General features: G+C 39.4%; 1 protein-coding gene across 5 annotated transcripts in view; it reads right to left on the reverse strand.

The window, feature by feature from the left end:
- LOC127637527 (forkhead box protein P2-like) overlaps nt 1–25,598 on the reverse strand; it is a 128,297-nt gene that overhangs the window by 43,523 nt on the left and 59,176 nt on the right. For all 5 annotated transcript variants that reach the window (XM_052118621.1, XM_052118620.1, XM_052118619.1 and 2 more), the window contains one exon: nt 7,948–8,037. Coding sequence is in view for 2 of the 5 variants with exons in the window: in XM_052118620.1 (XP_051974580.1) it covers nt 7,948–8,037 (90 nt within the window). In the remaining 3 variants the exon portion in view is untranslated. The remainder of the gene's footprint in view (nt 1–7,947; nt 8,038–25,598) is intronic.

The following is a 25,598-nucleotide window of genomic DNA, read 5'->3' on the forward strand; positions in this document are numbered from 1 at the left end:
CCGGGTGAATTGAAAGGAACAGAGGTTGAATTGCTTCTCCCCAAAATGATTTTGCCAAGGAGGAGGATAATTAATGAGCATTTTATGAAGGGTCGAGCTGTAAACATTAGCAGACAATGGAGCCTTCTCTTTACAGAATTCTAGACGAAGAATATGACTGCGAGAGCCGATGCAACTCAATGTGTGCTCTCAGATAATGGGATTCTTCAAGAATCAAAAAATCATCATCAATTATCTGCACATGAAAATAGTCCTAGAAGCATTTGTTTCTGAGAAAATCGTGAATATCTGAGCACAGATTTACAGATCAACAACAAGCATCTATGTTCTTTAAGCAACAAGTATGTCCACAAATGGCAATCCATAAAACGAGGTTGCTTTGATTTCTATTGGAAAACAGATGAAATTGCAAGTTGACCAGCTGATCGGCATTGACCTGCTCTTGGCTCTGAACAAATAGCTTTAAATTGGCCAGTGATGAGAAAACATCAATGGCCCTCCTGAAGAACGAGTAGACTAGTATGAGCCTCTCACTATGCTCAAGTCTGAAATGAGTCTCAAAGTGAGAAAGGTCAACTCCAAACCTTGGCCTGACTGGATGCCTGCTGCATAATACAGGCTCACATTCACATAAAACTGAACCTCACATTCATTGGTGGAGCTGATTTTACAGAAGCACAACTAGTAGAACTGTCAGAGCATAATGATGTTCAGTAGAAAGTTATCGACTTGGCCTCAATCACCATTCACTTTCATTGTGTGGTTGCAAAGTGAATGGTGACTGAGACTGAACACCATTCTTTACAAATCTCCTTTTGTGTTCCATGGAAGAAAGATGTCATATGCGCTTTGGAACAACATGAGAGTGGTTAAATGATGACAGAATTTTCATTTTTGGGTTGCTACACCTTTGGATATTTCTTTGGATAAAAGCATCTCTCAAATGCATAAATCTAATTTACGCATTTCTTCAACAACGGGCAATTATATGTAATAGGGTTTGATTTTTATCAAGAGATTTCCACTTTTTTCCTTTTTGTTATATGAAGGTCACATTAAAACTGACTTGGAAACTTGGAAACAGGCCTTCATCGTTTAATTTTGGTACTTTTCAAGTAATTGAAATTAGCCTTAGAAAGACAGAGGAGTCTGCTATTTTAGTTAAAAAACATTAAAAATGCAATTTCCATTACTGTCTTTTTCACCATGGAATTCTATTAAACACAATACAGAATTTGTGGAGTAAACACTGTGATGGGAATTTTCAGGACTTTTGTAAAAATGACAAAAACATGACTAGACTTTACTTTCTAGAAGTCCACCGTGCTTGAAGTTGCCCAAAGTTGAAGAAAACCCCCCGTAAATGTTCCTATCCCACGGCAATGCCACCTGGCCTTCCCGCAGAACTTCAATAAACGATATGGCCCTATTATCACCATTGGTGTGTTCCCACATCAACAGTTGAGGGTGCTGTGTTAAATTACCAGAGTTGATACAAGGGTAAGCATCAAGCTAAAAAAACAATAAGAAACAACTGATTAAATACCCTACTTCTGCACTATTCATTGCCTCAATGAAGAAAATTTCCGGATCAGATGTGTGGTGGAGGCAGTCTGGCTTCTGATTGGAGTGAATAATGTGGCCACTTCAGAGTAGCTCTGGTGGTGCCACTTACCAAAGATACTATTCAGATAAACAAAAAGATAAATGCAGGGGCATGTGGCGGTAATTACTTCAGAAAGGGACATTGTGTTAATTAAGGTGTATAGCCTGTTTTACTTGGGGAATGTAAAAGTTATAGAGAAAGAAACAATGATTCTGTTACTCACTGTCTCACTAATTCATCTCAATCCAACTCCCTCCTTGGGAAAGTGGGACCCAAAGCTTTTTACCATTTCAGTAAAGCTAGCATTGCTAAATCAGTCTATAATTAATGGCTCTGCAGTCAAGGGGGTTATTGATGGAGTTACTTTAGTTGCAAGACCACCAATACACACACTTATGGATTCAAGAGCCGTTGACAACACAAACAAACACACATTTGCACTAATTTAAACCTGAAACCCATTCTCCCTTCTGTTTTCTCAGTTTCTAATACAAAAACATAGACTTGCAATGATCGTTTGGATTATAGGATCAATGTGAACACTCCTCGGGATCGTAGCTAAGTAAATTACAGGACCGTTTTCCCAAATCAATTTATTTTACAGTTTAGCAAAACAGTATAGGAAGTGTAATGCACTTCAAATGATGATAGAGTGGAGTGTATTCTCCATTAGGGAAGCTGGAAAGCCCTTCTGCAAAGATTAATCACTATGTAGATAACCACACGTTCATTTCCTTCAATACAGGGAAAGATCAAACATGTACTACAGGAAGAGATTGGACTTGAGCTAAGCCTTAGTGTGCATTCCAAGAAACTATGAGAGGGTCATAAGGGCTTTTTTGTGCACTTAAAATTCTGTCATCATTTACTCAACCTCATGTAGTTCCAAATTCAAATGACTAACATAGACAATAATATGAGTTAAGAACAATACAAGGGTGAGTAGTGACAACATTTTCATTTACGGGTGAACTATCCCATTTACTAGTTTTGTTGTTTTCCCTGAATTGGTTTCCTGCTACAGTACATGCAAGAGTACATTACGTGGCATTTACATGGAAACCTGTCTCTCTCGTTCACTCCATATCAAACACAACCCCCCCCACCCCCCCACCTGCAAACACACACACTTTTCTATCTCTATTTCTTGCCACTGAAAGCTTTGTTATGTCGCAGGTAATAGGGATTCGGTTGGATTGCTCACCTCGTCAAGTGACACGCAGTAAATTACACAAGCTTCAAGCAGCTCGGTGAATTATAGTTCATCACTTGGAAAGACTCCCACCAACGGGCTACACGTATCAGATCTGCCAGTTAGGATCCAGTTAACACCCTGGCCAGAGTAATCAGACTGCATGTGTAAGGGCCGCTGGAGCTGGTTTATTACTCCAATGCATCTTCTGTCAGAAGGTACATTTGTTGCTTCTACATCAAAGCGGTGCCATGGCACATTTTTTCCCCTCCACTCCATCTATTCCAACTCAGTACTTGCCTTAGGGTTAGGCTTAAACTTATTTTGCATCACAATGCGAGCCTCCACAAACCGAGTCCAATGCAGTTTACCTGTGCTGTCCTGTAGCTCTGGGTACCAGGGTAAAGTAGGTTGTTTACCTGGGTTCCCAATGCAAGAAAGTGAAAGTGTCACTTAAATATAATTTGCATCACCCTCATGTTGTTCAAAACCTATATGACTTACAGTACTGTGCAAAAGTCTTAACCACATACATTGTTTTACAAACACATTGGTCTTCAGATGGTTATTTATATCTTCAACTTTAGTGTGTCAATAGGAAATATACATTTTAGACTCCCAAAGATTCAATTTGCAAATAGAATAGAAGAAGAGGGAGCCCTGCAATAGATGGCATGCCCTCACAGAGCCCCCTACTGAGTCAGTCTGGAATTACATGAAGAGACAGAAGTAATTGATAAATAGGTAGAAGAACTGTGGAAAAATTATCCAAGAAGCTTGAACATCCTATCTACCAACAACCAAGACCAACTGTGTTTAGGTGTACCTAGGAGAATTGGGGCTGTTTTGAAGGTAAAGGTGGGCACACCAAATATTGATTTAGTGTTTTTTTTTTTTAAGTTAACTGGACTTTGTATGATGTTAGTTGAATCATGAAAACTATTTTTGGCATTATTTTTGAAGACATCCTCACTATGTAACATATTTCAGAAGTGCCTATAACCTTTTCCACAGTACTGTACTTTCGTATGCAGAACACAAAAGGAGATGTTAGGCAGAATGTTAAAACCTGGCCTCAAAGAATCAAAATAATTTTTATGTGGCTCAGAACTTTAGTGAAATGAACACTAGTGGCTTTACAACAACAATGACTTTCATTCCCTTTCACACAAATCACAAGTAAAAGTGAAGATTATCAGTTCATAAACACTTACTTTTCTCTCTGTAACTCACACGATGCTATCTTAATACATCAATACACTTTTACTTTGTGCATGACTTGAAAGGTGATACATTTTAACATTTGTATAACATGTAATACATAATGTAGTGTGGTAGAAGCACCTCAAAATGACGTGGCGGATTTAGCAATTGTGTTTTTAATCTCACATTTACTTTTATGACACTATAGGTTAGGTTTAGGTTTAAGGATTAGGGAGGTTTTGTTTATTTGGAACTTGATAAAGCAGTAACCTTAAATCTACTTGGACGTAAATTGAACTCCCTTTTAGCCCCACACATTGGACGTCACCTCGGAACTGCCGCGATATGTGTGTAATGAACCCATTTTCAAAAAAGTCGCCACAGTAACATCATTTTCATGAGATCATGCTGAGAATGTCTGAAAATATGTTGTCAGCGTGAGACTAACAGACTGCTTTACACCTTATTTTGTGTTCCAGAGAAGAAAGATGGTCATAAGGGTTTGGAACAACATGACGTGAGTAAATAAAGACGTTTTGGGTGAACTATCCCTTTAATAATGAATGCTAATATGAAGCCATAAGTCTCCATAAATTCCACTGGCTTTGTGCATGGTTCCAGTTGATGGCCTGAGCAGATGAATTTTAAGGAACATGGCGCAGCAGTCTGATGCTCAGATGAGCTGTGCGTCGCTGACCTTTAAATCGGCGACACTCGAAGGATGGCTCACTGCTCAGGAAGTGATTGGTTTGAGCTATCTTGTACTTCCCTCATCTAGGAATGCTCACATGCAACGAGCCGTTCAGCCGAAGGCGGGGGGGAGGTTAGGAAAACTGTGAGGTGCCACTCCAAATGTTCCAAAAAAAGTTCCACTGGCTTAGTTTTGTTTAGAGCGAACAAAAAGGTCAATGCCCGTCTGTTTCTGTTGCAAATGGAAATCCAGTTCAAAGAGAGTGTTTGTGCTGTACTAGTCACATGTGTCTGAGCACAGAAGATGAAATTGCTTTTGTTCAATCTCCCATTGTAAGGTTTCACCTTGTTAATGCTGAGATATCAGTCTCCCAGAGCGCACACTGCCAACAGGTCAAAGGTCAACTATCCCTCTCTAAACACCGCTCTGACTCCCAGGCAGCTGTATTATATCACCATAACAGCCCGTTGTTACATACTCGCACACTTCGGCATGGCAAGAGATGCCTCTGTTGTTTTCAGCATCCCCCGCCGGCATTCCATTGGTATTCAGTGTCGTAAACATGTGTAAGCACGACGCTTACTATTTTCACTTTGTTAAATGCCCATTCTGCCATCAGGACGAGACACACAGAGCACGCCTATGCCAAACAAACAAACTGGCATACAGCTTATTGTTGAAGAATGGCAGCTGGGTTGATTCGGAGGGCGGTGAAACAATTGTGAGTCACACAAGCTCTCTGTAATCCTCCTTCCCTTTCGTCTAGTCGCTTTTTATTTGTGTTTTAAATGTCAGTGTATAAAATGTGGAGGAGATATTGCCACTCAGAGGGAAATGCGGCGGAACGCAAGAGGACTGTTGTGTGCCTTGGGAAATCCTTGTAAGCAGCGTGGAGAAGGCGTGAGGATTTATGGGGAAGAAATAGGTGTTTATTGACTTCTCCTCTGGGCTTAGGGGGTAATAATAGACCTGTCACATTACGCAAATATCGAAAAGCAGCTTGTGAGCGCATCAAAAGCGCGAGATGAGACAGTAGATAGAAATAGTCAGCTGACAGGCTTTAGACACTAATACAAGTAATTAAAACTGTAAGCTCCAACACTTTGATGCTTGCGTGGTTAATAATTTATACAGCATGATCTATGGATTGCTTTCCCTGCCTTTCCTGGACAAGAAAAGAGGCGGATTTATCAGTGTCTGTATGTTTACGTATTTATGTAAATAAGTCATTTTTCAAACTCTTTGTTGCTTGGCATGTCTAAGTACACACAACACGATCTGAAATGACTAGCAATATTACATTCTGCATTATCATATTATTATATTATCATTATTATACATCTACAACATCACAACTATCTATCTATCTATCTGTCTGTCTGTACCAAGAATTTTCACTACATGTCATACTGTGTATGGTTTTGTATGTGACCAATAAAACTTTGAATAAGTGTTTGAGCTGCTGAAAAATTCAATGGCTTGTTTCAAAAAGTATTACTACAATTACTAGACGTTTGGGTTATTAAAACAGCACTGAAAAGTTAAAAGAAAAAAAGAACAACATTGATTAACTACAGCCGAAAGACAGCTCCCAACAAGCCCTGATTCATATTGATTCATATGGATAACCTGAGGCAAGGATGGCATAAGCAAATGTAAATATTCAATATTTACAATCCTCTGGTGTTATTAGAGTCAGGGGCTCGGTCATGGGCCACCAGTTATCACAGGCCTTCCTCATCCACTATCACTTCATATCACCAGTGTCGCACGGCAATTTGCAGTCAAACAGTGTGCCCAGAATCCATTCCTCTTAGAATACAGATGCCTGTGAAACTACAATAGATACTGCATCCACCAACCAAATACCTTTTATGTATGAATTGTATTGTTTTAGCACTGTCCCAAACCCAGACGTTCAATATCAAAATATGAAAATCCATTCTGAAAAATATAAATTATACATGTTCAAGTGTAGATGTGCATGCCCTCCCCCCAGAACTGATGTCACATTGGTTAAATTAGTTCACATTTACTATATAGTCTAGTAAAAAACAGTGAATAATGTTGACAAATTATACAGATGGATAATAGCACATTATATAGTAACTGTGAACTCATTTAAGCAAAGTAAAGTCAGGGGTCAATGAGCAACTATGATTATCCAAATGTAGAGTGAAATAAACAAATAATTTCAATATTTATTGTGTGATCATGATTTCTATACATTTTTAAGAAATTACGACATTTCCATTTCCATCACGCCAAACCCCTAATACATATATATAAACTTATATCCATATAATTAGATACACAGGGGTGTGACTCTTAGAAAAGGTATCGGCATTGTTATACTCTGTGAACATATTAACGATGAGGGTTAGCACCAATTTTCCCTTTCTTTAATTAAATGCACGGTGTACTAATGAGGGAAACCGCTGCTAGCTGCTAGCACCTATTAGCAGGGAGGAGGGCGCACTCTCGCTCGCACTTAATTTAAACCTAAAAATATGGAACCAGGCAGAACATTACATAATTTGAGTGCGTTTGTATTGCAGAGATGTAAGAGAAAAAAACACATGGGCAGTCAGCGGATGAGTAAACAGGTCTGGTAATAGGGAATGCGGCGTGTGCAACGCCACCGTGACCTTTACCAAATCACTGACAATAGCGATGCAGCGCAGCTGGAATCAATAATGGCAAATTATCTTGGAGAAGTACAAATGGTGGCTAGTTAAGATATGCAGTGCTACAGAGGCACCTTGAGGAAGCTGTTTTTCAGAGAGCTGTTGATCTGTACAGGTTAGTTATGTCTATTTTTTCAGAATCAGTTTAATTACTGGTTTATTACATTGTAATTACACATTAATAATCTGTGTAATTTACGATCCATTGTAGGCTATTTCCGAAGGTTTCCAAAAGCAAACCTTGCCTATTATTCTTCGCTAAGCATGAAATTATTTATTGTCAGTCTAATATGTTATAATCTTTTCACGGTACAGAAGGCTTTGAGGTCATACAGCCACGTCAGACAGAGATGGTGAGGTAATGTAGTTGTAGAAAACAGAAAAGGTTTCAGGTGAGGTATTTTGTTTTGTTTCTTCAGGAGAAGGGCAGGCCTGACAGGTTGAGAATTTTACTGACAGCTCCTGAATTACATTGCCAAATCAAACAGAGTTGCTGGAAGAGAGGAAATATTTTCCTGAGCGCCATGTATTATGGATGGACTTAAGAGATTAGCGAGGAACTGCTCACCTGCAACGGACGCTGTTTGTCGTTGTTCTTTGGAGACTTCAGGCCACTGCCTGGTTGCTGTAGAAGTAATTGCCTTGCTGCTTGTAGGGCCTGTGAAGAGCAGAGAAAGAGAGACATGATATTAGGTTTTTTTCATCCTTTTCCAACTATCAAACACTGTGAAAGGTGACATCAACCCTGCACATTTCAACCACTACACCATTCATTGTTGTTGATGAGCCATGAAGCATCTCTTAGATATACATTTTTCATGATAATCCAGGATGCCGTGATGAAAGATAAATACAGTTTGCCTAGCACCTCTAAAGAGCAGGGGGGGGGGGGAGAAAACACAGCGAGTGTCTGTGGTATTGACCTGTCTAGTGTGTGCTCAGCTGAAATACCCACTTCTCTGCAAATTACCGGCCCATTTGCATATTCATAATATCAATTTGAAGTAGAGACATAGGATGTGAAGTGTTCATAGACGCTTTTATTAAAGTTGACCAAATCAACATCAGATTACCACGGGAGTGAATTAACAAGGAGCCGAACATTAGCCGTGCCCTGAGCACAGGGTGATGGTGGCCCTTCTCTGCAAAAATCACTCCAAATGGCTTCTTCTCCAATGTAACATAACAAATTTGTGTTAAGAATATATGTTTGGGGGCGGTTGCTAGGAGGGTAGAGTCACATGAGGTAACCTCCTAGTGGTCGTGATTAGGGGTTCTCACTCTCAATGGGGCGTATGGTAAGTTGTGTGTGGATCGTGGAGAGTAGCATGAGCCTCCACATACTGCGAGTCTCAGTGGTGTCATGCACAGTGAGCCAAGTGATAAGATGCATGGATTGACTGTCTCAGAAGCGGAGGCAACGGCGACTTGTCCTCTGCCACCCAGATTGAGGTGAGTAACCACGTCACCATGAGGACCCACTAATTAGTGGGAATTGGGCATTCCAAAAAGGGAGAATAGGGAATATATATATATATATACACACACACACATACATGTTTGGGATGGGATTTTTTTTGTGGTGCTGGTCAGTATAAGTACTATTGCTTATACAACAACCTGGTCTCAGAGAATCAAGCTAATATACCTACATGTGTTAATTATTTTTACGTGGCTCGCTGTACAGGTCGGAGCAGTTTCCTGGTCAAAATAACACTAGAGACACTACAACTACAATGACTTTTATTCCCCTTATTTACACAAATCAGGAGTCAAATTGCAGATTATTAAAAAAATAATTTCACTTGTTACTCACATAAGATAGCATAGATAGAAAGCCGAAACACTTTTACGCATGACTTACACTTTAACATTTGCATTACATAATCAACCAAATTTACAAGCTTGTTTGAGTGCATTAAATTACATGATAGCTCAACTCGAGTCCTGACAAGCACGATGTCGAGAAGTAAGCCGAAAGTCTCATAGAAGCACTAAAAATTACGTGGTATCTTCAGCAATATTCATTTCACATTTGCTTTTATGACACTACCTTAAGAAGGTTGTTTTTGAATTAAAACTTAATAGACCATTAACCCAAGAAACTTCATCTGCTTTTCATCTCACATGTGCTATTTTGGTTAGGTTTAGGCTGAAGGTTTAGAGTCAGATGGAGGCTTTGTTGATTTAAAATGCGATAGAGCATTAACATTAAAAACCTAATTTGTTTGGAAGAATATTTGACACATTTAATGCCACACAGAGGACATTTCAGCTGTGAACGACCAATTTTTTGCTCAAAAAATTAAAAAATAAATTGTTGGCAGAACCATGTAATTGTTATGATATCAGGCTGAATAAAAAAGGCAAAAAAATCCCATAGACTGACACTGAAGAGCGAACCAAGCCATATCTAGGGACCTGAATGTCAGAGATTCAGGGTGGACTTGACTTGCTTTAGACAAGTAACCAAAACATCCTAGCACCATGGTGGCAACTTTTGCATAGGCAAGCGCTGCTCAAGATTTCTTCAGAAAATGTAGAAATGTAGGTTTATTTTCTATATGTGTAAGACTAGCATGATTCCAGTTATTCTCTAAAGTGATTTGCATTCTTAGTGTTGCCCATGTATCTATAGGAATACTGATACAATCGTTCAAAGGAAAGCAACTTTTTACTCGACTTCCTGGAGTTTTATGTTGACCAGAGACAGAAGTGAACAACGGTTCTCTGAACACTGTTGCACATGGCCCCGGTGACCCCGACACAAGGCAAAAGCAACAAAATAAATAAAGCAATATAAACAACACAATAACTTCACAGGTGTTTCATCCGTTGAGGAGAGGAGCGTGAAGGTCGAAGGGTGGAGAGAAAAAAAAACTCCTCCAGATAAAGAGTGACACTTCTTGCAGCCAAATCAAGGGCTTGTTTTATTTCCTGGTGCTTGCCAGTATCCATGACAACAGCTGCCTTGACAGGATGTGCATATGGCACTGCTCTGCCAGCTGGTGAGAACAATGTTTGAACTAGTACATTGAGATGCTGAGCAAACAGGGAGAGAGAACCAGAAAGAGAGAGGGAGAAAGAGAGAGATAGGGGAAAAGTTGCCACGTCTTAACCCTCTGGGAAGGCAGCCATCCCCCTTATCAATTATGAAGAGACAGGGCAAAGAGCTGCCACTGTCTGTCTGGCTGTGCAGTGGAGGAGCCAGGCTCTCTGAGCTCCTGGTAAACAAACACAACACAGTGGCGCTAGGTTTTAACAGCATCGATCTGTCTCCTCTTGATGCACACGCACGCACACACTCACACACACACCTCAGTCATGGCCTTACACTTCAGGGGACACCAAAATGTAGAAGAATGAAGGTCTACTTCAAATCAGTTTCCCGGTCCTGTCTTTGAATTCTTTATATAAATCCAACAACAACAAATGCAAAAATGGCGATCGGGGTCCCATTCTTTGGACTTGGCATACGTTTTGGGATGACATGGACTAGGAAAACTAGGATTTTTCATTCCTCGAAAAGAGCTTAAAGTCAACATATAATCAGAATTTACTTTATTTACGGTCTTAAAACACGTGAATGGCATTTTTACTTCCAGAAACCGACTACTGTGCTCTATTGGTCTTAATGTGAACGATTCATCTGTGCATGCTATTCGAAAAAATTAAACTTGCTTCCTCTCTGTACCAACTTTCTGTCTTGGCTGATGTCAACAAGCCCTCTTATTTTTCAGCCCATCCCCTCCAACAACCTGTCATAAAGAGACCACTTTTCACTTTGAAACGTGATATTAAGGAAGTAAAAGGGATTGCCAATGCTATTTCATATTGACTTTTAAGTTTATTCAGCCACATAGGTTCCGTTTTCTCCCATCTAAAAATGTCTATGGCTACATTCAAAGCTGTTCAAGAACTGCAAGCCCAAGGCCAGACATTTCAGACTATGCAACAGGCTTTAGCAAAATAACTTTCTGTGATACATTGTGCCTTATTTTTCAGTTCTTAATTATATATTTATTGATTTGTTATGGTGTGTTTGGTACTTTTGGATGCATGAGTGAGTTATAAGCAGCCCTGCCATGCTCTGGATTTCAAGTCATTATCTGTGAGACCGTGTGGATGAGATTGTAAATTGTGGGAGATTTCACGCCCATCCAAGCGGCGATTGTGTGGCTTTAGTGGTCGGCTAATGGCTTTAGCACAACAATTAGCAGAAGGAAATGTTTATCTGCACCCCAATCAATAGAGACTCACTGTCCTCTGATGAATAAAGGACAAATTCAAAGAAGCCATTCAATACATGGTAGAGGTCAGGAGAGTGGCGCTTCCGATGGCACATGAACACAGATTTTTAATGGCTTTTCCAATACAAACCCTGAAAACTGCGAGGATAGAGGAATGTAATCAATGCTATTTTGCTTATTAGAGAGACATTCGTTTAGAACCATTTGCTTTTCCTTCAACACTTCAAAGAATATTTCGCCCATCTACACAACCCCACCCCTCTCTTGTTTATAAATCAAGTATTTGGGTGAATTTGATTATGCTTTCAGCAACCAATTTTTGTAATCTGAGCTTTAACACATTTAACCATGTCTAAATCTATTCTGCAGAATTCCTCAGTTTTCCCCCAAAAAACATTGCAGAAACTGTGGAGGAAGTCTTCAAATTCTGTCTGGACCTGCTTATTAGTTATTCCTGATATTCAGCCTTGTACAAAATCCCCTAGAATCTAACACAAAAGGAATATGAGGTGCTTTCCACACTCACCAAAAGCAAAGCAACCAATGAAGTTTTGCTGGACGGCTGGGAGCAGCCGAAACTCTCCTGTTCTGCTTGCTTTGCTTTGCTTTTCTTCATCCTATAAGTTTTGTTGCTGTGCAGAAGAAATGCGAGCTCCCATCCATTAACACACACATTGTAAAAACAGCACAATGCATAACATTCCATAGAGCAAGGATCTCGACAAGAACCCAGGCTGGTTCGTAAATAACAAGGCACTCAGGAACATATTTGATGTTGATATCTATCTCTAAGGACTGGGGAGAATAAAATAAACAAACTTGCACATTCTGTAAAATGATGTGCACTTCAAAGAGCACATGCAAACACATGATTTTGAGGGCTTCAGAATCCTTATGAAAATATGATTCGACCCAAATGGATCAGCCATAATTGTTTTCAGATAGCGGGGTGGGTGTAAAGGCGATACTAGTAACTATTATGCGAAACAGAGGGAGGAACATGAATGTTTACACAGGCGTTCCTCGGCTACGTTAATAGCCTGACAGAGATCACCGGAGAGAGGGAGAGAAAGAGACAGACGAAAGAAACATATGTCAACTCTCCCACCCATTCACCATGCAAGTCTGTGTTTAGACTTAATACCGGGGTAATGAGGAATACATCACAATGCACCTTTGTATGACCATTCCCAATGCTAAAATAAGCATGAAATACATTAGCAGCCAGCCATAGCTCAGTGTATCATTACAAAAGTGTCTTCGTTCCCCTGGATCACCACTTGAATGGTGCTTTTAGAGGTGATAGGGCCTTGTGCAACCATGACCAAACGTATTCTAAGAAAATTTAAACATTACAAAGATAGCCTGAAAGAAAATCTACCTTCTGGGGTCTAAAGGAAGCAGATCTGTTTGAGAAAGGAAACGTGGTGGAATTATCTAGATCACTGGGAATGTTGAGCCTAAAAAGGCAACTGATACTTAAGTATATAAACAAGGCATGAGGTCAACAAGTTGTATTGATTGATGCTATTTTTTGTTAAAAAAAAAACTCTGAAAAGGTACCAGATATAGAAATCGTTTAGAAAGCAATATGGGTATTGCAGAATCACAACTGCATAGGAAGTATTGTGCGGCGCATGATTCTGTCAGCCGGGCCTGCAGACACGGAGGGCACGTTAACAGTCAGTTTATGGAAACCAACCGCACGCAAACACGTGGAAACAAGACTGCGATAGAAAGGGAGCACAACCCTTATCAAGCAGACAGGAGTCGGCTGCCAAAGAAAACAAAAGGACAAACAGTTTAAGCTGAACAAACAAACAGAGCTGATTGGCTGGTGGCCTGCGAGGCCTGTGCAAAGATAGGGACCCCACTCTTGATGACAAAATATTGACACCATATCTGTTATGTAAGTGCGTTTTGGATACAAAGGTCTGATGAGAGGCCAGGCCACTCATGAATAGAAAGCAGTGCTCCAGGCACAGATTTCATAAACAAGACGTGCGCTGAGCACATAACAGCCCCACAGCTTTGCCGCGACACCACACATACATCAACATGAATGACAGCTGAGCATGTTAAAGGTTCATTTGAACACACAACGGCAGTAGGTCACTCTGTGGAAGGTGTCCTAACCTCTGTTGTGAGAAAGTTGACTGACACAAGACAAAGCTAATTCATAGCTGTGATACGTGTTAACGCACCAGTCGTCAGCGAGCCTCAAACTGAAGCAGCTTCTACCTCAATGGACCCTATGGAGGCAAACGAAAACATCAAGTTTAAATTAGCTTTACGTATGGAAGGGTTAAGACTATCATTGTTTTCACACTTAGCTTGTTTCAAAGATCTTCAAGGACTGGTGCTCAAGAATTTTGGCTTATATGTGAATGCTCTAAATGAACTCAGACCACTCTAAAGTGAACCGAACGGAAACCATTTTGGGATGTGGTATGAGTACAGTTTGTTTATAACAATGTGAAAGCAAATCGCTCCGGGTTCACTTTACTTGCACATTTACGTATTTTAAAATACTTTTGTCAGTTATAAAACTATTGCCAACAACACACATACTCTAAAAAGGTTTTCTCATAAAGGAATAGTCAACCTAAAATTCTGACATTATTTACCCAATCTCATGCAGTCTAAATCCATGACAAAAGATGTTAGGCAGAATGTTAGCCTCAATCTCCTCTCACTCACTTACATTTTGGTACTTGCCGATACGGAGTCTGATACAGAGTCAGATACCTGTTTTTTTTTTCTGATCTCCAAATCAATAGTTTATTTCAATCCAATGAAGTACTTTTATAAAGAACCTCACAGCACAATACAAAATACAGCATTGGAGTTATATTTTGTCAAATAAAGTGCTGCATAACAGAGCATCGCAGATGTGATATATTGCTTAAATTTAATACAATTACTATTGATTTATTATTATTATTATTAGTATTATTATTAGTATAAGTAGTAGTAGTAATACAGAGAATATTACATAACAATAGCGATTTATTTCTGTCATACTTTTTTCATTTAAATTAAGCTTTTATTTTGACAGAGCTTTTATTTTTAAGTGTTTCTGTTATTACGGTAACTTCAGTAGCTTTTCAGACAGGAAAAGATGGTTGCTACGTGACTCAAAGTGATTATTAAACTGCAAAAGGCTGCTATTTAATTAAATACATTTTTACTCTGCATGTGCCTCGCACTATTAAGTGAATTTGTGCTCTGTTCGCCATCATCTGCTACAGAGTGCTCGATGCTCATAATGGTGTTTTCCGTGTATTAGCCAAAAAGGTACATGAAGCCGGCGTCAGCACAACACTGTCTCCACACATTTACAAGTGTACACATTTGAAGTGCACCGCACATGCAAACTATATATTTATCTCATTAAATCGCAGCTTTTGCAGTTAAATAATCTAAATAGGACATAACGTGATTTGAATTAGTGCGCTGAATGTTAATGTAATCACATTAGTATGTCAGATGGTATCAGTAAAATGAGCGCAGATTACGATACCTGTATCGGTACATCCCTAAATATAATATCATTTTTAATTAGAACTGGGTTCTTTTTCACTAGTTTCACTTTAAGTCACTTTTTAGTCACTTTAAAGCTGGAGTATGTAATTTCTGCGACACTAGCGACACCGAACGGAATTGGAAAAATAAACTCTTTAAAACAGCTTTCTGAATATTCCCCTGGCCTGCAGTTGTTCAAAGAATCAGATAGTCCCACCCCAATTCACGCCACTGAGTTCACGGGCAGTGCGCGCGGATGTAGGCAGGTACATATTTAGACAGGCAGAATTAAATGATTGGACGGGCCTTTTACAGGCCTGTGACTGCCACAGATAATGGATTTTTTTGTTTTGTTTTTAGTATCAGAGCACATGATTTATTGATTTCTGTCAGGATGCAAAGAGACATTCAACCAGTATAACAAAAAAAAATATTCTGGTATAAATTGAGTACTCTAGCTTTGCATACTCAAGTCTAGGTTCACCAGCTTGTGAAGACACAACATGTCCAGTAAGGATGTGTCATGTACATACAGTATCCCTTTAAGCAGCAGACACAAATAAAAAATGAGGAGGGGAGAAAGAGCAAAAGAGGCAGAGAAAGAGAGAGATCTCAGTTATTGTGGAGTCAGACACCGAGTGTTTTTCCTCAGCCAAACGCCATAGTTTTCAAACAAGAGAAAAGGATGTGGGAATAATGAGTGTTTTTATGTATGACTCAATAAATCAGCGATGTGTGCAGCTCGCGGGTCGGTCCGTGGAGACACTTCTCAGCTGCAGGGCCAAGCGAGAGCTAACCAGCAGAACAATGGGCTTCTGTGAGCTACGCTAACTCTCTCTCTCTCTCTCTCTCTTTCATTCTTTTTCCACCTTTTTCCTCTCAATCTCATACGTGTTCATGTTTTCTTCATACTGTTCCTCACATATCTCTCTCACTCGCTCGTTTCTTGTTTATTGATTTTCTAGATTACGGATCCCATGGAGAGAGATTGTAACACACAACCATAAAATTATTTTGGGGTGTGCTTATTTGCCTTCCCCTTGCATCTATTTGGCCTGTGTCTGTAGACAATTATGCTTCCCCAGCCCAGTCTCAGGTGCTAATAATGAAGGACAAATAGAATCATATGTGTAAACTTCCCCTTCTGATGAAAATTTATATTAACTTTCTGCCACTGTAAACACAGAGGCATAGCTCAGCCCTCCCTTGTTAATTCGAGATGAATTCAGTCATTTCGAACCCAGGAAGCTGGCCATTTATGGGCGGGAGAGAGAGAAAAAGAGAACTCCATTGTGCAACCTCACACTTGTTTTTTCAAGTGCAAGGAGACAAAACACAAGTCTGTCCAGCCCATCAGGGTGTGTGTGTGTATGTGCAGACAACAGTGAGGTGTGCCAGCAATAACAGGCCAAACAGAGTCCGCTTCCATCATTCACTGCAACCACAAACATTCATACACTTCCCTGCCTCCTGCAGACACTGTTATGGATGGTTTTTGCAAATACGCACTGCAGTTTTGCACTGGAGCATGTATAATAGTTTACAGTATTGCCAGCAACCTGTGGAGGGAATTAGACTGTAGGGGTCGCGTACTGAAAACAACATCTGTATCCCATAGAAATGCAGAAACGAAAACTGAGAAGAGAAAGTGAGAGAGACCCACGTCCAAAAATCATGACTACTGCAGCTAATTAGAGGTGTTTTCTAAGGCATTACTATTGCTCATACTTATGATAAGGGATTTGAACAAACCCTAAGTATTAAACTCTGGACCAAAGATAAATGATACCTCAAATCGTGGATTGATGAGGAGAATCGTGCTATTACTTTTCTGATAGTGTTTCAACACCTTTTTACTGATGGATTTCCATGAATTTACCAGTTGTTTGTGGTTACTCGATAAGTAACAAATATTACAAAATATTAGGGATGGGAAATAGGGAATATTCCAATTCCTCTTAACAATTACGGTACTTAATTCCTTTCATGACTCTTTATTACTTAGAAAGAAATATTTGGAAATACACTTTTTACTGTTTTAGGGCTTACTGCCCTCAGCGGCATTTTGCCAAATGATGATCAGTTCATATTTTAATAGAACCGATACTTGCATAAGATGTGTTTAAACAGACTTTTTAAAATTAAGATATTTTATTCAATAATTCATTTTGAGTAATATATCACTAATAACAACAATATTCATAAAGTATTAACTAAACAATTTCATTTCAACAACCATCCAGTTATTAATCATAAGATTTTAGGCTTAAGAAATGGACATGGCGAAATGAATGACTTGCAGTTCAGGAAGTTCGATTCACTAAAATTAACAGACTCATAAGAGTCATTAGTTAAGCAGGTAGCGTTATATGTTTTTCAGTGTAGATTCAAAAAAACTCGGGCTACACTGGTCGCACTGTTAAAGTCCTTGCGGCACGCAAAGGTGGAAAAATGATAGTCCAAGAATTGTAAAAGAAACCGAAAGGCATACAAAAAATTTGGTTCCAATATTCTTTAAAAACTGGAACCTCAGTTTCCAACCATTTTGTATTTTAATGAATATACTAAACGGCTATACTTACTAGTGTAAATATGTTTCCAATAACATTAAAAACACGTTCTGAGATTTGAATTTTCACTCTCAAAAGCAGCAATAACTATTTGTTGACATTTTAAAGCAGAGCTTTAAACACATGAGGGTGAGTAAATAATGACAGATGATTCCTTTTTGGGTGAACTATCCCAACTATCCCCAACTATCCCAGTCATGGGAATTTTTATAGTTTAGGCAGGATGTTAGCCTCAGTCAATGTTCACTTTCATTACTTTTTTTCTTTTTTTGGTCAAACAATGAAAGTGAATGTTTTTTTGTGGGTGATCTATTCCTTTCAAAGGTTTTTATGAATTTCCATTGACTGTAGCAATCACATAGCAATGCCCAGGCAAACACCCATTGGTAAAATCCCTAGTACACCACCAAGTGTTATCTAATCACATTCATTTTAAAGACTTTTAATACGTATTGCAGATCAGTTTAAAACCAAGAGCCTCTCATCGTCTATCTCTGCCATTCCATCTTTCTCTGGGAGCTTTGACATCGTTTCTACACATCTCTCTACTGCTTCTACACTTATGAAATTTGATGTATCCCTGCTTCTCAACAACTGGCTTTGGTAAAGCCCTCGCTTTCAACTGCTGTATATCATCTGGGTTTAGATAAGGTGGCTCTACGGGCCTTTTATCTGCTTTCTCTCAGAGTTCCTTACAGAGCCGTGACCAAGAGCCGGCGGAAAAGAAAGAAAGAAAGAGACTGGATTTCACTTACACCATCAACATGTGTGAGCACATGCAGGTCAACGAATGAAACAAGGAAGAGAGAACTGCCAAAAAAAAAAAGAGGCAGTGAAAGAGTGCCCACTTCCTAGCATGTGTTTGATGCACTTGGCTTCTTTTTTGAGTGATTATGATCCATCACTTTTTCACAGTTCCAGGCCACTGATCACCATACGGTTGGAGGAATAACTCTTTATAAATGTTGCATTGAGGGGCGAGAGAATGTGCGCCACACTTCACTTAGATTGAGGCCATTGGAAAAAGAGAGGAATAGAGTAGCACAGAAGCATTTGTCAGCCCATGCAAATTAACTTGTTCTCTTTCAGGTTCCGATTGGAGCGTAGTGTTTGTTGACAAGTGGGTGCAATATACTCGCAGTTAAGGTTAATCAAGTCTTAAATCAACAAATCCTACCTTCCTACCCTAAACCTAACTGAGTGTATAAAAAGCCAATGTGACATAAAAATGCAAGTTCTGAAGCAACCACATAATTTCATGGTGCTTTGAATTATGTGTCGACTCACGTGCTCTTCACAACGCATACCATGGTCATTTGTGTGTGTGTGTGTGTGTGTATACCCCAGACACACTTCTGGCGTGTGTATACCTTAGAAACACTCCTGGCAGCACTCTAAAAGTCAATAGAATATGTCTGAGTGTCCTTGTGTGGTCCACACTTAGCTCTTACACTGTTTTCCATAAGGTTGACCGGCCCCTCTCTGAACTTCGAAGTTAAGAACATACCCCTGATTACTGTTCTGTTAACCTCAGACAGCAAGTTGTGGTACAATATATGGTTTCTGCCCAGATTCTTTCTCCGGTGGAATATGTGCTGTGCTCTGCGAGGGGTAGAAGCCCAAAAGGGTGATCAAACTTTTTGCTTTTCAATAGTGCAGAAAAAATTACCTCCGCAAAATGGAATCTGGTTCCATAGAAAGTCTACAAGAGCCAGTGCCACACCAGGTGACGACAACCCATTGTTTTCAGCCCATTTACCAGAAAGCTCAAGTGTCATTAGTTTGCGGTGGGCTTCTAGTACATTCATCCTGCATGATGGATCTTCATGAGCCATCTCAATGAGCACTAGGCTCCTCTGCAGATCAGCGGAGTTAATAGTGTAACATCGAGCTGGTGGAGGGCCAATGCATCTCCGTCAATCCTGCCTGCTGATGGAGCGCTGGGGCCCAGGGCCCTCCTGTCTATGTGTGCCAGCAATCAGCAGCATTTGTCTTGTGAATATTCCAATTATAGTGTGTGCCTGACCTTTTGAGTGAGCTGAGCTGGGGTAAAGTTATCTTCACTCCTGACACACAGCGGCTATCAGTCAAGGTTTTAGTGAGAGAGAAAGAAACAGCAGAAAGAGAGACAGATATGCACTAGAAGGGTTTCAGTCTGATTACAAATGACTATGGATTGTTATACATACCCTAAGACATTCAATGATTAAGATGCATTCAACGCTGTGCCCATACGCAAATAATCGCAGAGATAAACATATGTGTTCAGTCAGACAAGTCCATGTGTGTATTCATTTCCCATGTATCACTACTATAATCAGCTGGCGAACAGCCTGACTGCACTCACAGCTGTAAACAAACCCTGTGCTTGGCCTATTCGCCTTTACAAGGTTTATTCCGCAAACCTAGCGTGAACAAAGTTCTTTTGTAGTTCCATTCCACACCACCACCCCCCAACAGCTAATCTACATCTTTCATTGAATCAAGAATGGAAATTTCAGAGAAATGCTTCTTTTTCAATTTCATGCTGAGGTAGCTCAACTTCGCGGATATAATTTCTCCTAACAAGAAAATTCATCACAATGAAGTTCACTTAGTCCGACCATGAGTCAACCACCACCTTCTCTTTCTCTCTTTTTTTCTTTACCATGCTTTGATGAACCCCTTAAGATTCATCAGTCTCTCAATAATACTTCTGACCATAACTAGACAATAACATTGGATATTAAAAGGACTACTACTGACATAAAAAAGAAACAACACCTAATTAATTACACTCCAAGTTGTTTATTGTGATTATTATCCAGCCAGATCTAATGAGAATTGTGTGACTGTGGTGACATTTTTTTTAATTTATAGTACACAGTTCCTTATACTGTATGTAATGCAGCACTGAGTGGTGCTATTGTGAGTTAAATGTTCTCCCAAACAGATGAGGTTTTAAGATCACAATTGCTGAAGAAACCATGCCATTTTTGCTTCTATGCATCTATGACACTTTCTGCTTACATGTCAACTTACTCTTCAGGACATGTATCCCTATATCCTTTGCATTGTAAGTGCAACACTCTATCAGTTGAGCTACTGTGCAATTTAATCGTAAAAGTTAGTAGTAAAAGTTTTCAGATTTAAGAAGATAGCATTGTGCAAGGAAAAGAGCAAAAGGTATGTGTAACAAATTGAGAATCTGAAGTTTTACTCGTGATCAGTGTTGGGGGTAATCCGATAAAAGTACCGCACATTATGTAATCAGATTACTATTTGAGTAACAAGTAATGCAATATTTTTTATTTTAGACCATAATATCAGTTATTTTTTTTAAACGTAACTCGTTGCTTTTATACACCACTACTGTCCCTGTATGTAATGCAAGAAATCAGGAGTAAAAGTGTGCAAACTTAGGGGAGGATGATTGACACTGTAGAGAGTGTGAGGCCAGAGACTATTCAGCAGACAGAGATAAGTCAGTTCTATTTAAATGAATGGGAGAAACTGGAATGCCCAACCAAGAAGCTCTAGCAATCAACAGTCAAAGTACGTAGAAAGGAAGTCCTGGCTTGCAGGTAAAAGATCCAATCACCTTTTAGATACAGACATTGCCTGTCAATCAACTCACTAAAATGCATGCACATTTCGGATTTTAGAGTAATATGACGTCAACAACAAGGGAAACACGGTTGATTTATGTGTTAATGCACACTGCATTAAAAATAATTATAATCTGAAAACACGTTTAGGCAGAGGGATTATAAAACTAGTCTTCCACTGGCCATGACATGATACACAGAGTTAAATACTCGCTCAATTCACTAACTTATGCAGCTGAACTGCGCCGTGTTAGAGCTCCTCTGTAACTGGGAGAATGGGATGAGACAAGCTGACTCTGGATCTGTGGCTCCAAGCAACATTCTACATTGATTACGTATGCAGAGAAAATGTCTTAGTTTCTAAAAATATTCTAACTTTTTGTTTTATAATGAACTACAAATGTAGATTGATTCACAACAAACCTTATTTTTTAACATTTCTGTAGCATTAAAAACTATTCTATTGAAGTTGTATCAAAATGCACCTTTGAAGTTGTGGCGTCTGTACGCACCGTGGATCAACTCAAAACAAACGTGCACTGAGATGACTTAAGTGAAAAATATTTATTCATTCATCAGACTTATTCCTTGAACATTGTTAGTCTGGCATTCCCAACTGAATTTTATCCTGACTTCTGAAAAACATCTTAAGTTGACTCTGGCATTGTCGATGGGCACAGCACACGATGATATATATATATGATGCAGGTTCAAGTGTTGGACTTTGCTGCTTTAGGTAATGCAGTGATTATTCTTCATTATTCATATTGACTGCCATGTTGATGGAAAAACAAATTCAGGCATATTCATGTTATTAATTCTTTATTATAAATAAGATGTGAAGACCTACCTCTAAATATCTGTTTGTTTAGGATGCTGTTTTGACATGAGTGTTGTACAGTAGCTAGCATGACCTGTAATGTCTCTTGTATGCAATGCATGGCTTATTTGTATGAAATGCATAGCAGAAGAGAAAGTGGCTGTGAGAAAAAAGTAATGCTTTACATTCCATAAAATAACCTTTTAATTAAGAGACTTTAAGGAGTAATGCAACACTCTAACGAGTTACTTTTAAAAGTAACGCTACCCAACACTGCTCAAGATTTGTGTGATAGTGAATACAAATTATTGTTGCTGCAGGACCTCTAGTGTTCATTTGACAAGGAAACTGGCGAAATATGTACAACAAGCCATGTAAAAATTATTTAGCTAAAGTTTTGGTAGAGTAGCGTGATTCTATTAATCCAGGTTGTTATTATCATAACAATTATTTGTTATTCCAACCAAAAAATCCCTAAAGCCCTTCTTTGTGTCCTTAAATATGGTGAAATTACTTAAAAAACAGCCTCTTGTGTCTGATAGCTTTAACAGTGTCTTTTTAAACTACATTATTCTGTTTAATATATTTAGCTAAAACAACTCCAGCCCAACTGAGGCAAATACCCAACATTGGCACACAACTGAGGAAATACCTAGCGGGCAAATTCATGCATCAAATAACTTCTGGTAAATACCTCTAGCAATAACAATCACATTTCAATTGAAATGGAATAGCAATGAAAGATTTGAGCGTGAAAGCAATATCAGCTTAGCGTCAAATCAAGCATGAAGCCTCACACACAACATTAATTCATGTTTTGCATACGGTGACAGCTTTGCCTTATCGCTGTGTGTTCACTCACTCCCTTACACACACAAATACACACACAATATGGTGTGCTAAGAGAGTGGTTGCTAACTCTGTGCTTGCTAACACTCTCGGCTGTTCTCTGGCTTCTGATGAAGATGTTCAGGCCAAAATGACAGCAATGGGAAGAGGTGAAATAACATCTATCCTATACTTTAAAAAAAACGGACGAGCCCCCAAGTATAACACCTACAAAGAAAGTCTGGGAGCCCTTGCTAAATGACACATGCATGCATTTGAAAAGCCTCTTGTGTATTTGCGAGCTGAGGCTGGGCTTATTTACAGCATTTGTTGAAAAGCCCTGAAGAGCCACAAGCTGAGAAGGTCTCTTACATATGTATTCAGTGTCTGGGGCCAACGAGCTATGAGCCAGGCCAGACACCACTCTTATGATCTCTCTCTGTCGCTCTCTCTCTACCAGCATTATGGAATTCAAATATTCAAGTGGAAGAGTGGCACACACCTGACTACATTGTGCATAGTAAACAGAGAAAAAGAGGGAAAGAGAGAAACAGCTCTGGCAATCGCAGCCCTCAACCTCTTTTTACCAGATTTACATCATTTTAATATTTGCTCTAGAAAACCTTCACATACAAACATCCCAAGTCAGGCATTTCACAGGCTGATTTGTTAGTATTCATGGATAAACCAGGGAGAAACTGTAACACTAGACATGCTTGTTAAATTCACAAGGCTCCAAAGCTGCCTTCTAAAAAATCCTGCCTGTTGGTTGTCAGCTTAAGACGCTGGGCATCTGCATATATGAGCTTTTTAAGCTCTGTTAAATGGTTTGTGGTGTCATAGGCTGTCAGAGGCACTGGGTGTACATGGTTCAGAATGCTCTAGGTTCCTACAAACAGAAACGGACTGTTTTTACTGCGTAATAGATGCTTTACTCTAAGGGGCCTTACTTAGAATCAACTGCTTTAAGAAAAAAATTTAATTCACTGCCCTGTTCTCCACTCAGGTTTTTGGCAATGGAGTACACCACCCATTCCTACATGCTGCAGAGTTTTAAGACAGCAGTTTGATGTCGTAATCCAGAGTTAAATTACTTGACTTTTAGCACCAGCAAATGCGTCTGGCTTGAGGGTTGTTACAAATTTCAGTGCCATTAATTTCTTCAGGCAGGGCAGATAGGAAAAATCAAAACAGCAGGAAATGAGATGTGAAGTGGTCATTGATTTTGACTGGCCAGATCACTGGAGTTTTATTTACACACAGAGGTTAAATGTAATTGCCAAACACAAGCGGCTGGTCAGAGTCAAGGCCTAATGGTTAGTCTACATGCGCCAATAGATTGAGCCATGGTGCTCATTACAACTACTGTAAAAATACAACCCCGCTGAAGAGACCAGCTAAACCAGCATGCAATTCCCATGCTGGTCTAGGCTGGTTTATGCTGAATTGGTGCTGGTCTAGCGGATTAAGCTGCTTGACCAGTATGGTTTTTGTTGTTGCTGGTAAACCAAAGAAGTTTTGCTGGTTAAACCAGTCAAAAAGCCTTATTGGAACACCACCACAATAGCATCCCATGAACCAGCATTCAAAAAAACAACATATGCTAGTGACCAAAACAAAATTAAATAAAAAAGAATTACAAAAAACACATAAAGCACCTGTATTCTGGTGAAGCATCATGCTTTTCACAAATATATAAACATTTTGATACCTAAAAGCATGACAGTAAAGAGACATGCCTTTTTGCGTTGCTTAAATTTGCAGACAGCTCACTGTACATGCAACTCCAAGGCTTAGGATGTGTAGGTGTGCTTTTCACCTGTGTACGTCTTTGACCTGTGTTTCCCCCCAAGACGCTATTCGAGCCACCCAAGCATGAGCAACAGTCATGAGTGTTTGTTTCCAGAAGATTTCACTCTGATTCTTTCTCTCTCTTGCCCCCCTCGCTCGATATCTGTTTCAAAGCTGCGGCTTGACATTTTGCCCAGTCTCTGGAGAGACTGATGGGAAATGGAGTTACTACTGCAGCCACACTGTAAATTTCATGCAGCCACATGTTATGTGGCCTAAACACAAATGACCACTCCAGGATCTAAGCTCTGTGTGTGCGCATGTGGCGATAACAGAATAATGCTCACTGTTGTTTGGGGAGGCAAGGAAGCTCTCACTGTGAGCCCTATATCTTGCAGTGTCATCGCAAAAAGCAGCAAGCCTCTATATGTCAAAGCTCACCGTATGATGTTGTAAGATGTCTGCTGGTCGTGAAATGTTAACCGTAAAATATAAAGACTAAAACAAACATGTAAGAGGGCGGGACCATGAGACTGTGTTCATGCAAAATGTCAAGTCATCAAGAGCACTTAAAATACAAATGGGCTATTTTGTTTCCTGCAGAACAATCCTATTACGGTAAAAAGCATTTTTCCTGTAATATCCCAGTTTATACAGTTATTGTTATAATAATATTATTCTACTTCAAATACTAATATGTTTTGAAAGCGATTTAATTTAGCTACGTTAAATCCTCTCATCCACACTAGAACAACGTTAACCTCCAACTAGTGTTGTCAAAAGTACCGGTTCTTTGGTTACAAGTCAGTACTAAAATGTAACAATACCAGTAGTACAGAGCACAGAGT

This window comes from Xyrauchen texanus, chromosome 45 (assembly GCF_025860055.1).
Source record: "Xyrauchen texanus isolate HMW12.3.18 chromosome 45, RBS_HiC_50CHRs, whole genome shotgun sequence".
Lineage (NCBI taxonomy): Eukaryota > Metazoa > Chordata > Actinopteri > Cypriniformes > Catostomidae > Xyrauchen > Xyrauchen texanus.